Source organism: Myotis brandtii, unplaced genomic scaffold, assembly GCF_000412655.1.
Source record: "Myotis brandtii unplaced genomic scaffold, ASM41265v1 scaffold456, whole genome shotgun sequence".
Lineage (NCBI taxonomy): Eukaryota > Metazoa > Chordata > Mammalia > Chiroptera > Vespertilionidae > Myotis > Myotis brandtii.
Window position 1 is genome coordinate 5,857,577 of NW_005367431.1, and position 12,857 is coordinate 5,870,433.

Below are 12,857 nucleotides of genomic sequence, written 5' to 3' on the forward strand. Positions count from 1 at the left end.
TGTGTGTGGGGGGGGGGGGGGGGGGTGGGGGGGCAAGGGGTTGAAAATGCCAAAAAGCACATAGTGTGAAACAGATGTGGGAGCCTCTGGATACTTCTGTCGTTCATCTCCAGTTCCTGCTGCAAACTGGAGGCAGTAGGAGTGCTGATGGGAATCTGAAGACTTGGGCTCTGCCTGTAACTCACTGTGTGACCCTGGGCAAGTGTCTTACCCTCTCTGTTTCTCTCTCCTGTCCATGAAGGAGTTGGGTTAGGTGAAGAGTCCTTCCTGCTCTGACACTCTGACATCCTTCTTGAACCCTAGGGTTGACACTACTATTATCCGTTGTACAACGAACTCCCTGTGGCCCATGGGAGCTTGCTAGAAATACAGAATCTCAGGTCCTGCTCCAGACCCTCAGAATCAGAACCTGCATTTCCCGTAAGGTCCCCAGGGAATGCGTGTGCCTGTTCAGTGAGAGGAGCACTCAGGAACCACATTCCCGCCTTCTGTTGGGGCTGTGCTGAGTGCTGAGTGAAGATGTCTGTGCACCCTCCCATCAGCAAAGAGAGACCCTTTCAAAGGAAGTGATGAAGCCTCGCATACAACAGGTACCGGTACCAGCAAAGGTTTTTTGAATGTGTCCAGGCATGCGTGGGGTAAATATCTGTAGAATGAGGAAGGGAGTGGAACTGACTTTACTCAGCACTTTGTGAGTGGTAGAGCATGGAGTCAGGTAAGCCCAGGTTCCAGGCCTAGCTTGGGGATTTAGGCAAGTCCTTTCTCTGGGCCTCAGTCCCCTCCCCCTGGGAGATGAGAAGAATAATAATAAGACTGACTTCCGAGGGTCGTGGTCAGACTTAAATGAGTTGATATAGGAGGAGCGCTTGAAACAGTGTCTGGTTCATAGTAAGCTCTTAATAATGTTGGCCATTAATTACAATTACTGCTCTTCCAGTCGCTGACCTGTACTGTCTCATCCCTTTACCTGGATTGCATTGATTTCTCTGAGAACAGTCTCAGAATGACCCCTAGAGGGCGATGTCACCCCGTTGAGAACCACTGGTTCTAGAGCAGTGATACCCAAGGGAACTATAATGCAAGACAGATATAATTTTAGATTTAGAAAATGTAGAGATAGCCAAGTTAAAAAAAAAGTGAAATTAATTTCAATTGTATATTTTATTTACTCAACATATCCCAATCATTAACATGTAACATATAAAAATGATTAATGAGATACTTTTCATTCTTTTTTGAACTCAGCCTTTGAAACCCAGTGGTTTTTACAGCACATCCCAGAGGCCACATTTCAAGTCTTCAATGGCCACAGATGGGCAGGAGTGCCTGTTCTAGAATTTCTTAGCTCTGGCTCTCATCCTAGTTATGCCACCTTTGTGGCCTTGGGCTAGTCGTTTTACCTCTCTGGGCCTCAGTTTTTTGTTTTTTTTCATCTATAAAATGGGGACTAACTCTGCCTCAAGGAGTAGTAGGTATTAGGGGCAGATGATGAGAGTTTAAAACCCCTTTGCCCACTTCCTCACAAGCCCCATTCTCTCGGCCATGGCTAGTCTATGCTGAACCCAGAGGGCAGCCTGGGTGGTAGAAGCACTGAGCTGAGCTGGGAGGGATGCCCAGCTTTGCTCTGCGGTCTTGTGCAAGTCACCCACCTCTCTGGGCAGCAGCAATCTCAGCTGATTGGATGACCTCATTTGAAAAGTTCCTTCTAGCCCAGCCGTGGGCAAACTACGGCCCGCGGGCCGGATCTGAAGGGTCTGAAATGAATAAAACTATTGAAATAAAAGACCATACCCTTTTATGTAATGATGTTTACTTTGAATTTATATTAGTTCACACAAACACTCCATCCATGCTTTTGTTCCGGCCCTCCGGTCCAGTTTAAGAACCCATTGTGGCCCTCGAGTCAAAAAGTTTGCCCACCCCTGACCTAGAGCAAGGGTTGGTAAACTTTTTCTGCAAAGGGTCAGAAATGTTGGACTAGTCTCTGTAGCATCTACTTAGCTCTGCCTTCGAGCATGAAAGCAGTTACAGAGGACTCCTAAGCAAATGGGCGTGAAGCTCACGCAAACATAATCGCAGTTTGAGGTTGGTGCTGTCACTGTCCCCTTTTTCCACACGAGGAAGCTAAGCTCAACAATGTTAAGTGACAAGCTCAGGGTCTCCTCTTGACCAGCAAAACGGATGCCGAAGGTTGTTAGGCACGTAACCATTACTTTTTTAGGGAAACTTTTTACAAAAACAAAAGCACCCCAAATACAAGTGTGCAGCCTGATGCATTTTCACACAGAGAACACGCCCAGCTCCAGAACCAGAACATGACTTGTGCCCACAAGCCCCCTCATGCTCCTTCCCAGTCACTGCACTCCCTCCCGCAAGGCCGTTACGCTGGCCTGACTTCTATCGGCCTAGGTCGGTGTTGCCTGTCCTTGAACTTTATGAAGTTTGAATCACATATGGTGCATAATGTTGAGTTGCTTCTGCTCAACTTTATGTCTGTGCGATTTCCTGTCTGTGGCTGTGTGTAGCGGGGGGCTGGGTCCCTCCTCAGTGCCATACAGTGACGTAGAGTGAGGTGTTCTGTATGAATAAGCCACGGTGGATTTATCCATTCTCCTGCTGGTGTCTGCCTGGGCGGTTTTCAGGTTGGGGTTGTTAAATAGTGCTGTTGCCAGCAATTCTTGCACAAGTCTTTTGGTGGACATACATGTTTTTGTTTGTTTTAGAGCTGAGAGTGGAAGTTTGGGTTCAGAAGTTTGGCTCCTTTTAATTTTCTACATTTTCCAGATTTTATAATTAGAGAAACTAAGGTGAAAGATGGACTTGCCCAAGATACTGATTAGAGCCCTGGTGGGTGTGGCTCTAATCAGTTGGTTGGGCGTTGTCCTGTGCACTGAAAGGTCACCGGGTCAATAACCAGTCAGGGCACATGCCCGGGTTTTGGTCCTTTGCTCTTGCTTCAATGTTTCTCTCTCTCTCTCCCTCTCCGTTCCTCCCTCTCTAAAACCAATTTAAAAATCTTTAATTAAAAAAAGGATAATGATTAGAGATCAAAACTTGCACTCAAATATAGATCTACAGATGGGTAGATATGGATAGACACATGCACAACACACACCCATTTAACATTTTCAGAGCTTTTCCCACATCTATTATTTTTTATTTCACCCTCTTGACACCCCCGGCAGATAGAATAGATATGGATAGACACACGCACAACACACACCCATGTTAAAACTTTTCAGAGCTTTTCCCACATCTATTATTTTTTTATTTCACCCTCTTGACACCCCCGGCAGATAGACGTGCTGCCCTGATTTTACCGAGGAGAAAACGAGGCTGTGGGAGGTTCCAGGAGAGAGACAGAAAGATGAAATAACAGCTGTGGATGCACTTTGCACAAGCGGGAGAACTCTGCAGCTTCGTTTCCCTGTGCAGGGCTTGCTCATCCGTACCACCCAGCTTCCAAAGAACAGACAGATGCACAATTCCTCAGTGGGGATTATTCTACGGCAACAAATCTTTATCACAGAACCTTGGTTTTTTTCCTCCAAAAGGAGGAGGCTGGCTTCTGAGCATACATTAAACCCATCCATCCTCTGTTTCTGGCAAAGTTTTATGACTCAGTTAAAATCGAGATCCTTTGGAAAGGGAAGGTGCTGGTCTCCCTGGGTGGGACGCCTTAGGTAAGAGTGATAAAAGGAACGCCTGCTGTGAGGCCGCCCGGTGAGGCCTGTTTTCCCTCCTTCACTGAGTCCACGTGGCAGTTCTGGGAGAAAGGTGCTGTTAACCTCAACTTACGGACCAGCAAGAATAGCCAGGAGGTGGAATGCATCGCCTCCGCCCACAGTAGGGCCTGCTTGGTGGGAAGGAACTGAGAATCCTGTCTTATTACTGTTTCTCAGGGCCTGTGGTGTCCACTTGAACTGGCTCAACTAGGAAAAGTACGCGTTGGTACCGCTGAGGCTTCCTGGTCACAGGGGTCACAGATGGACCTCTGAGGGTTGGAAGGATCATTTCTGGGGCTGGAAGGCTCCTTCCTCCTCCTCTCCTGGGGCAGGTGGTCCCTCCCCACCCCACCATTCCCGCTCCTTTCTCTGCTCCGTTCTCCTGCCTCTTTCTGCTGACCTGTCTTCTTTGTTTATTTATGGCTTTTCTGCTCTCCCAAAACTTGCCCTGGATTTGGTTATGGCTGTGGCCTGACTCCAGCCCCAGGATCCTTAGCTTTCCATCCTCTGTCTGCCCAGCATTTACATGCTACATCCCCAAGAGAATCTGCCTAGTTCATATCGGGTCACATATCCATCCTGGTCCAGTCAGCTGTGGTCAGGGGTGGCCTGTGGAACCATTTGGGATGGGAACTCAGGTCTGTGTGCCTGCTTCTCCCCCCTGCATCCCTCTGCAGTGGTGCTGGAGCTGGGGATGCATGGTGTGCTGGGGTCCTGTGATCTGGACGCCAGGGGAGAGGCTGCTGGGCTGGGGAGAAGCTGAGGGAAGTCCAGCTGTGCTGATGGCTTCCGGAGTGTGGTGGGCAGGGGAGAAGCTCCCTGGCCTGGCGGACAGGTAGTTCTGACAAAAGCAGACTTCATCACTGAAATGGACAGTGTTGCCTTGTTTCTGTAAGGGAAGAGACCTTGTTGGAGACCTGAATATGGTTGGACACATCACAGAGAAACCGGAGAAGTCATCATTTACTCTGTTGGGCATCTGGATCCATGATCTTATCAGTTCTTCCCCAACTCCTGTGAGGTCTGGATTCGCATCTCCATCCCCAGGCTGTGCAGGCCCAGAAAGCTCAAGTGACTTGCCCAATGGCCACAGAGAGAAAGTGGAGCAGAGATTGGGGCCTGAGCCTGCCTGACATAAAACACATACTTCTCACTACTGCCCTCCATCGTTGTTACCATGGTAACATTTGTTCAGGACTCAACAGCATATCATACTCATGATCTTCTGGACTATTCAGCACCCCTTTGGGGCAGCATAGCTTATGTTCCCATTTTACCTCGGAAGAACTGATGGTAAAAGAGGAATTGTGACTTGCTCTCGGCTACCTACTGGTCAGTGGCAGAGCTGGGACCAGAACCCACATCTTTGGGACTCAAATATATCAATAGGTATTAATGTGTCAAAATATAACAATGTTATTGAGTGTGGAGATATATATATGTATATATATATATATGTAAAGCATAATATGCAAATCGACTGAATGGCCGAACAGCAGAACGACCATCCAGATGACCTTCCGGATGAAGCCGGGGCTGCGAGGGCCGAGGCAACCAGGACTGCGAAGGCCTACTCTTGCATGAATTTCGTGCATCGGGCCTCTAGTATATATATAATGTACAAAATTGTTGAAGAAAAACAGTGAATATATCATCCCCTCCAAAAGTATATATACATATAACACACATACAGATTAAAGAAGAAAAATAAACACCCATGTACCCTCCATCACCTTAAAAAATAGAACATCATTGTTCAGCTGGCGTGGCTCAGTGGCTGAGCGTCGACCTATGAACCAGGTCTGATTCCTGTCACGGACACATGTCTGGGTTGCCGGCTCAATCCCCAGAAAGGGGAATGCAGGAGGCAGCCAATCAATGATTCTCTCTCATCATTGATGATTCTATCTCTTCCTTTCCCTTCCTCTCTGAAATCAATAAAAATATATTAAACAACAACAAAAAAATAGAACATCATTGATACCTTTCAAACCCCTCCACAGTTATATTCCTGCATCCTTTCCTCTCCAGGTATAATTTTATATTTAACGTTTGCTTGCTTTTCCTTATGTGTTGCCACATATTTATACCTCTAAACGGTTTGTTTCTTGCATGTTTTTGACTTTGGCACTCAGTGTTATGTTTGTGAGAATGCGTGCTGCTTTGGTCTACCAGTTTTGCTCCTCTGCAGCACCTCATCGTAGGAATATGCCCCATCCCATCACGCTGTTGATGGATGTTGGGGTGGCTTCTTGTTGTCTATTACAGCCAGTGCTACCGTGGCCGTTCCGACTGCTGTCAGCTGGGGAACACCTCCAAGAGGTCTGTCATGCATACCTAGGAGTGAAATTACTGGGCCATGAGGTAGTCACCACATAGTTTGCTTTATGAGGTAATGCCAAATTGTTTGCTAACGAGGTTCCTCCAGTTTATACTCTCCTAGTGGTAGCTGACAACTCCTGTTGCTCTACACCCTCACTGAATGACATGACATGATCAGATTTTTCCCATCTGTTGGGTGAGAATGGTCTCATTGTTGTTTTAATTTGCATTTTCTATTTTATTACTTGAAGTGTGATGGGAGAGAGATCGTTGACTATAGCGCTACAGTCGGTATCTCCAATGGTAGCTGGATTATGGGAAGTTTCCCCAACTGTGTTCAGGATGGGGAAGGACAGCAGGCAGGAGGGGCTGGGGAGGGGGACGCAGAATGGTGAGGCTTCTTGCAGAGCTGCAGCCAGCATTTCTGACCGAGCCCATCCATCCCGTCCTTCTTCCCAGGATGTCACCCACCAGCCTCTCGGGACTTTCGTAGTCCACGCCTTTCCCTGGAATGAGGTCATTGGAATGCCTGGAACCCAAGGAGTGACCGAGGCATGGGCTTGTGGGGCAAGCGCACCAGCCTTCCGTGAGAAATGACGGCGCCTCTCGCCCAGACTGTCTGGAAGGAAGAAAATTCCAAACAGTCCAACCCAACTTCGCATTTTCCATGTGAACCAAAGAAGGAATCTTTACAGAAACTTCTGGGGTGGGGCAGGAGGGATCCTATTTTCACCTATTACCCGAGATCCCAAACCAGTTTCACTCCTGGAAGCACATGTGCCTTAGGCCTTTCTTCCTGAATTGAGACAGTGTGGAGAAGAATGGAAATTTCCACTCCCACCTGGGTGACCTTGGGCAGGTGACCTCACCTCTCTGAGCACTGGTTGGCTCTTTGTCAGTAGGGGGCCATGTTCCAGCATCACAGATCAGGTGACTCAGCTCCAGGGCCAACTCCCTGCCTGGAACATACCTAGAGCCCCATGAAAGAGATTCTAATAATATTCTTCAAACGTTGGGAATATTTTGGAGCAGGTGGCTTAAGATTGTTTTTTTGTGTTTTTGTTTTATTTTTTTTAGAGAGAATTTTTGTAAGAGTTTATTTGAGCTGAAACTCAAGATTGGTTTTCTTAAATTGAGACTGTTTTCCCTCCTCTAGGCAGATATATTTTTTTAATTGATTGATTTTAGAGAGAGAGAGGAAGGGAGAGAGGGGGAGACACATCGATTCGTTGTTCCATTTAGCTTTGCATTCTTTGGTTGATTCTTGTATGTGCCCTGACTGGGGATCGAACCCGCAACTTGGCAAATTGAGACGAAGCTCCAACTAACTGAGCTACATGGCCAGGGCTCAGCAGATATTTTTAAAAGATGAAACACCCACAATTTTGGGGAGTGGGAGGGAAACTACCACATTGCAGGTTTGGCTTAACGTTTAAAAATCCATCAATAGACATAGACTGAACCTTTCCTATAAAGCTGAGCAGAGCTGTGGGGAAGGGGAGGATGATAATGATTCTTTTTTTTTTTAATGTATATTTTTATTGATTTCAGAGAGGAAGGGAGAGGGAGAGAAAGAGAGAAACATCAATGATGAGAGAGAATCATTGATCAGCTGCCTCCTGCATGCCCCCTGCTGGGGACCGAGCCTGCAATCCGGACATGTGCCCTGAATGGGAATCGATGCTCAACCACTGAGCCATGCCAGCCGGACATGATAATGACTCTTGTCGCCTCTCAGCACATACTGGGTGTCAAAGGCTGGCCTTGCCAGGAGCCTTGGGAACTCCACAGCAGCCCTGGGAGGCAGGCAGGGTGGCCACTGTTTGGGGGAAGAAATCTGAGACTCAGAAAGGGTATGGGCCCTAGCTGGTTTGGCTCAGTGGATGGAGCCTCGGTCTGCGGACTGGAGGGCCCTGGGTTCGATTTCGGTCAAGGGCAGATGCCCAGGTTGTGGGCTTGATCCCCAGTGGGCGGTGTGCAGGAGGCAGCCAATCGATGATTCTCTCTCCTCATTGATGTTTCTATCTCTCTCTCCCTTCCTCTCTGAAATCAATAAAAAAAAATTTTTTTTTTAAAAAAGTAAGGGTACGGGACTTGCCCAAGGTCATACGGGAGGGCTGTCATAGAACACGGATTAGAGCCCGGATTGCCCCAGTGGTCCAAGCCACACTCTCCCCTGTGCCTTGCTGCCTCCCACCCCTGGCCTCAGCCACCTCCTGGGCCTTATCTCCACCCTGCCTCTGGTCTCTCAACTCCAGCCAGCCGGTCCCTTTGCCGTCCTCTGACTATGCTTTGCACTTTCTGACCTCTGGGCCTTTGCTCTTGCCGTTCCAGCCACCAGGAACGCCATCCCTTTCCACTTGGACGATTGAAACCCTTGTCCTCGATGTAGCCAGCCAGTGGAACAATATGCAACCTTTAAGAAAGATGGTGTTGGGGTGATTAATAGACTATTGTTCAAAATATATTACGTTGAAAACCACACAAACTACAAGACAAATTCATACGTGATTATAATGATCACTTTTTTTGATGTATATATACACATATTCTGCCTTGCCATCTCCATTCCAGGGCCCAACATGTCTTCTCTGGGCTATGAATGCTCCCAGGGCAGAGCCTGTGTGCTACCAAGTTGACCAGGAAGAAATGAAATTAATTGTAGGGATTCCTGGTGGAGTTGTAGCCTTCCATGCAAGGCAGGGAGAGACGGAGTGGGGGTGTGGATGGGACTAAAGGGTCTGGGACTTCCTCTTACCAACCCCTCAGACCCAGGGGCTGCCTGCCGGGCCCCATGGACTTCAGCTGCCAGGGAAGGGCCTGCACTGGCTGCCCTCTGCTTTGCCTCCCTCTGACCCTCAGTTCCAAGGTCCCCGTGCCCTCAGAGCTCCCGGGCTTGCCCATGTCCCGGGTACTGAAACCCAGATTCAAGGCCAGAGGGGAAAAGAAAAGGCGTCTTCACGATTTTCTTGTGACTAAATTTCCCGTTTCCATTTGGAAAGCCGAATGTTATTTTTCTGAATTGGAACTTTCACCATGAAAAATGTTCAGGGTTTTCATTTCTTTGCTAACAAAATGGTGTTTTGCTTTTGCCTTTGGAGGGAAGGGGCTTAAGAGTCAAGCATGCTCACTCCAGGAAATTTGGAAATTTCGTAGAATAGAAGAAAAGTCACCCCCCCCCCCCCAATTTCTAGAGAAACACATCGTAACAATTTGGTATCTTTCCTGGCCTTTTTTTCCCCTCTTTTCTTTTCCCTGCTTTTCTGTGCACAGGGTTGTTTTGTTTAGTTTCCACTGAATAAATAGAAGGATTTCTGATTCACGATTTACAGAGCTGCTTACGTGTCCTTGTCACAAGCCTGTGATGCTTCCAACAGCGATGATCCTTTCTCGCTCTGGGAATTGTGGGGGCGGGGCACATGGCCCTGCCCGTATGCTCAGGACACTCTGGAGAATGCCAGTTTCGCTGCACCAGGGCGGCGCTAAGCAGTATCCTTTTACTCCTCTAGTTAATCGCAGGTGTCCCACTTGTTCTTCTAGAACAGGGGTGGGCAAACTTTTTGACTCGAGGGCCACAATGGGTTCTTAAACTGGACCGGAGGGCCGGAACAAAAGCATGGATGGAGTGTTTGTGTGAACTAATATAAATTCAAAGTAAACATCATTACATAAAAGGGTACGGTCTTTTTTTTTTTTAGTTTTATTCATTTCAAACGGTCCGGATCCGGCCCGCGGGCCGTAGTTTGCCCACGGCTGTTCTAGAACCTAACTCTCTACTTTTCTTCTTTTTAAAACCCCAGGACTCAGAACATGTGCCCTTCTCCATGAACTCCCAGGGGTCCGTTTGTTTTGCCTTCTCCCAGCTCATGCGTTCTTCGAGTCTTGGTAACTGGAATGTTTTGTCTGTTCAGGCTCACAACCATCAGTGGGACAGGAACCAACGTCAAGTACCTCATGATGCGTCCAGACGAACCTGGGAAAACTGGGAGCTGCCGACTGGACTTCCTCTGAATCAGCTGCTATTTCTTGGTGTCTCTAGTTTTAAAAGCTCCCCAGGGGCAACCTGAAATCCCCTATGGTCTCAGAATAGGATGGGGAAGGGATTCTGAAGTCCCCATCAAACATGTTTATCTCACAAGCCTCGGAAGGAGCCACAACGCCAAAGGCAAGAATCTCAGGGCACTGCCCACACTGGTGTGATATCCTGACCCCTGTCTAACAAAGCCAGCATGTGTCCAGTGGGCCTGACCATGTGTGGGGCAGCGTTCCAGAACAGCAAGACATCCCGGCATTCATCTGGTTTAGGACAGACCTTTAACTGCCAGCTGGTGGCCACCTCACTGTTCTTTAAATAGTCCAGCCTTGAGGTCTCTTCACTGTGGTCTGTTCTGATGCATGGCCCCACCAGTGCAAAACAGGATGACTTTGTTCTGTGGGCGAGACAACTGTGAAAGCAGCAGCTGTGTGTGTCGAAGTCTATGGAGAGCCACCTAGAATGTCCCCGGCAAACCAGTCGCTGGAAGGCCTTCTGCAGGAGGCCTCCAACCGGTCTCTGAATGCTACGGATACTCCAGCAGCCTGGGACCCAGCGACCCTGCAGGCCCTCCAGATTTCTCTTGCTGTGGTTCTTGCCATCATCACGCTGGCCACAGTCCTTTCCAACGCCTTTGTGCTCACCACCATCTTCCTCACCCGGAAGCTCCACACCCCAGCCAACTATCTCATTGGCTCCCTGGCCACGACTGACCTCTTAGTCTCCATCTTGGTCATGCCCATCAGCATCGCCTATACCATCACCCACAACTGGACCTTCGGCCAAATCCTGTGTGACATCTGGCTGTCTTCTGACATCACGTGCTGCACGGCCTCCATCCTGCATCTCTGTGTCATTGCTCTGGACAGGTACTGGGCCATCACGGACGCCCTGGAGTACAGTAAACGCCGGACCGCAGGCCATGCAGCGGCCATGATCGCCATCGTCTGGGTCATCTCCGTCTGCATCTCCATCCCACCTCTCTTCTGGCGGCAGGCCAAAGCTCAGGAGGAGATGTTGGACTGCCAGGTGAACACTTCCCAGATCTCCTACACCATCTACTCCACGTGTGGGGCCTTCTACATCCCATCTGTGTTGCTCATCATCCTCTACGGCCGGATCTACCTGGCTGCCCGGAACCGCATCCTGAACCCACCATCCCTCTACGGGAAGCGCTTCACCACAGCCCAGCTCATCACAGGCTCTGCGGGGTCCTCCCTCTGCTCTCTCAACCCCAGCCTTCACGAAGCGCACTCTCATTTGGCCGGCTCTGCTCTCTTTTTCAACCAGGTGAAAATCAAGCTTGCTGACAGCGTGCTGGAGCGCAAGAGGATTTCCGCGGCTCGGGAAAGGAAGGCCACCAAAACCCTGGGGATCATCCTGGGGGCCTTTATCATCTGCTGGCTGCCCTTCTTTGTCGCATCTCTTGTCCTCCCCATCTGCCGGGACTCCTGCTGGATCCCCCAAGCCCTTTTCGACTTTTTCACCTGGCTGGGCTATTTAAACTCGCTCATCAATCCCATCATCTATACTGTGTTTAATGAAGAGTTTCGGCAAGCATTTCAGAAAGTGGTCCATTTCCGGAAAGCCTCCTAGTCTTATTTGGTGGTGACTCTGGCTATCGTTTGTGTCCTATAACCCAATTGGAATTGTCTTTTTTTATTTCACCTGAGATTTGGGTTAATCCTGATATTTGGGGTTTGGGTTCAATCCACAGAATTGTTGTGTGTTTTTTTATTCCTGTTGTCTTCTTGACTTCTAAGCCACCAAAAGCTGGGAAGCTGAGTGAAAGGGGACAAAGACTGAAGATTTCACTTAGCATAATATTTTCAGGGTTCATCCATGTTGGAGGAAACATGACCCATCAGGTTCCCCATTGATGCAATTCAGGTGGGAAACTGACTCTGTGGGAAGAGCCAGGCTCAAAAGCAGGGCTTTCTGGTCTACCAAAGTTTTTTATGGAACTCAAAGGAGGGTGGATGAGATTAATGACCTGAGTTGAAAGAATTTGGAGGGAGGAAGGAATCTCCGTTCCATGTGGCACCTTCATTGGAAAATAACACCAAGGAATTTCATCCTCTGATTCCTTCTTAGATTGAATCCTCCCCCCCCCCACCCCCGTTGTTCATTTAAGGTGATAACAGTGTGGAGTGACAGAGATTCAGAAGCTGGGGGCAGTGGAGTGGAAAGATTGGAACCAAATCAACTATCTTGCACCCTTCCTCCTCCTCCAATACCTCTGCACCCTATGAATGTTCTGAAGCTAAAACCCACAATCACCCCCACTGAAGTAGATTGACAGGCTTTGAACCCACCAAGGTTTGAGGGGAACACCGGTTCTGATTTTTCCCCCTGAATTTTTACATGCCATTCTCATTAGAGATCTTAAAATGTTGAGTCTTATCAAATAAAAAGCATGAGACATCATGATCAGTAAAGTCTTTGAGTAATTTTCCCCCTCTCCCTGGATGTAGAAACCTTTCAGTTCAATTTTGTCTCCAGCATTTATTGAGCACCTACCACATGCCAGGCCCTGTGCCAGAGTCCTGGCATTTGTTATCTCATTGGAACCTCCTAACAATGAAAGTCAGTGTAATATGATGATTAGAGCAAAGGACCTGATACCTCAGTTCAAATCCAAGTGCTACCAATTTCTAGCTGGGTAACCTTGCACAAGTTTCTTAATCCCTCTTTGCCTCACTTTCCTCAACTGTAAAATGGCAATAATAATAGGTATGTTATTGTATACTTTATTTATTTTTAAAATTTATCTTTAT

The 12,857-nt window shown here is 48.2% G+C and overlaps 1 protein-coding gene across 3 annotated transcripts in view; it reads left to right on the top strand.

Annotated features, from left to right (window-relative positions):
* HTR1D (5-hydroxytryptamine (serotonin) receptor 1D, G protein-coupled) overlaps window positions 1-12,510 on the top strand; it is a 25,410-nt gene extending 12,900 nt beyond the window's left edge. For 2 of the 3 annotated variants that reach the window (XM_014546921.1, XM_005875234.2), the window contains exon 2: window positions 9,959-12,510. In XM_014546921.1, coding sequence (XP_014402407.1) covers window positions 10,543-11,676 — 1,134 coding nt within the window. In that variant the 5' untranslated portion in view covers window positions 9,959-10,542 and the 3' untranslated portion in view covers window positions 11,677-12,510. Of the gene's footprint in view, window positions 1-175; window positions 591-9,958 lie in introns of those variants that run through there. The other variant, XM_005875233.2, reaches the window with a different exon arrangement.
* Window positions 12,511-12,857: the final 347 nt, after the last annotated feature.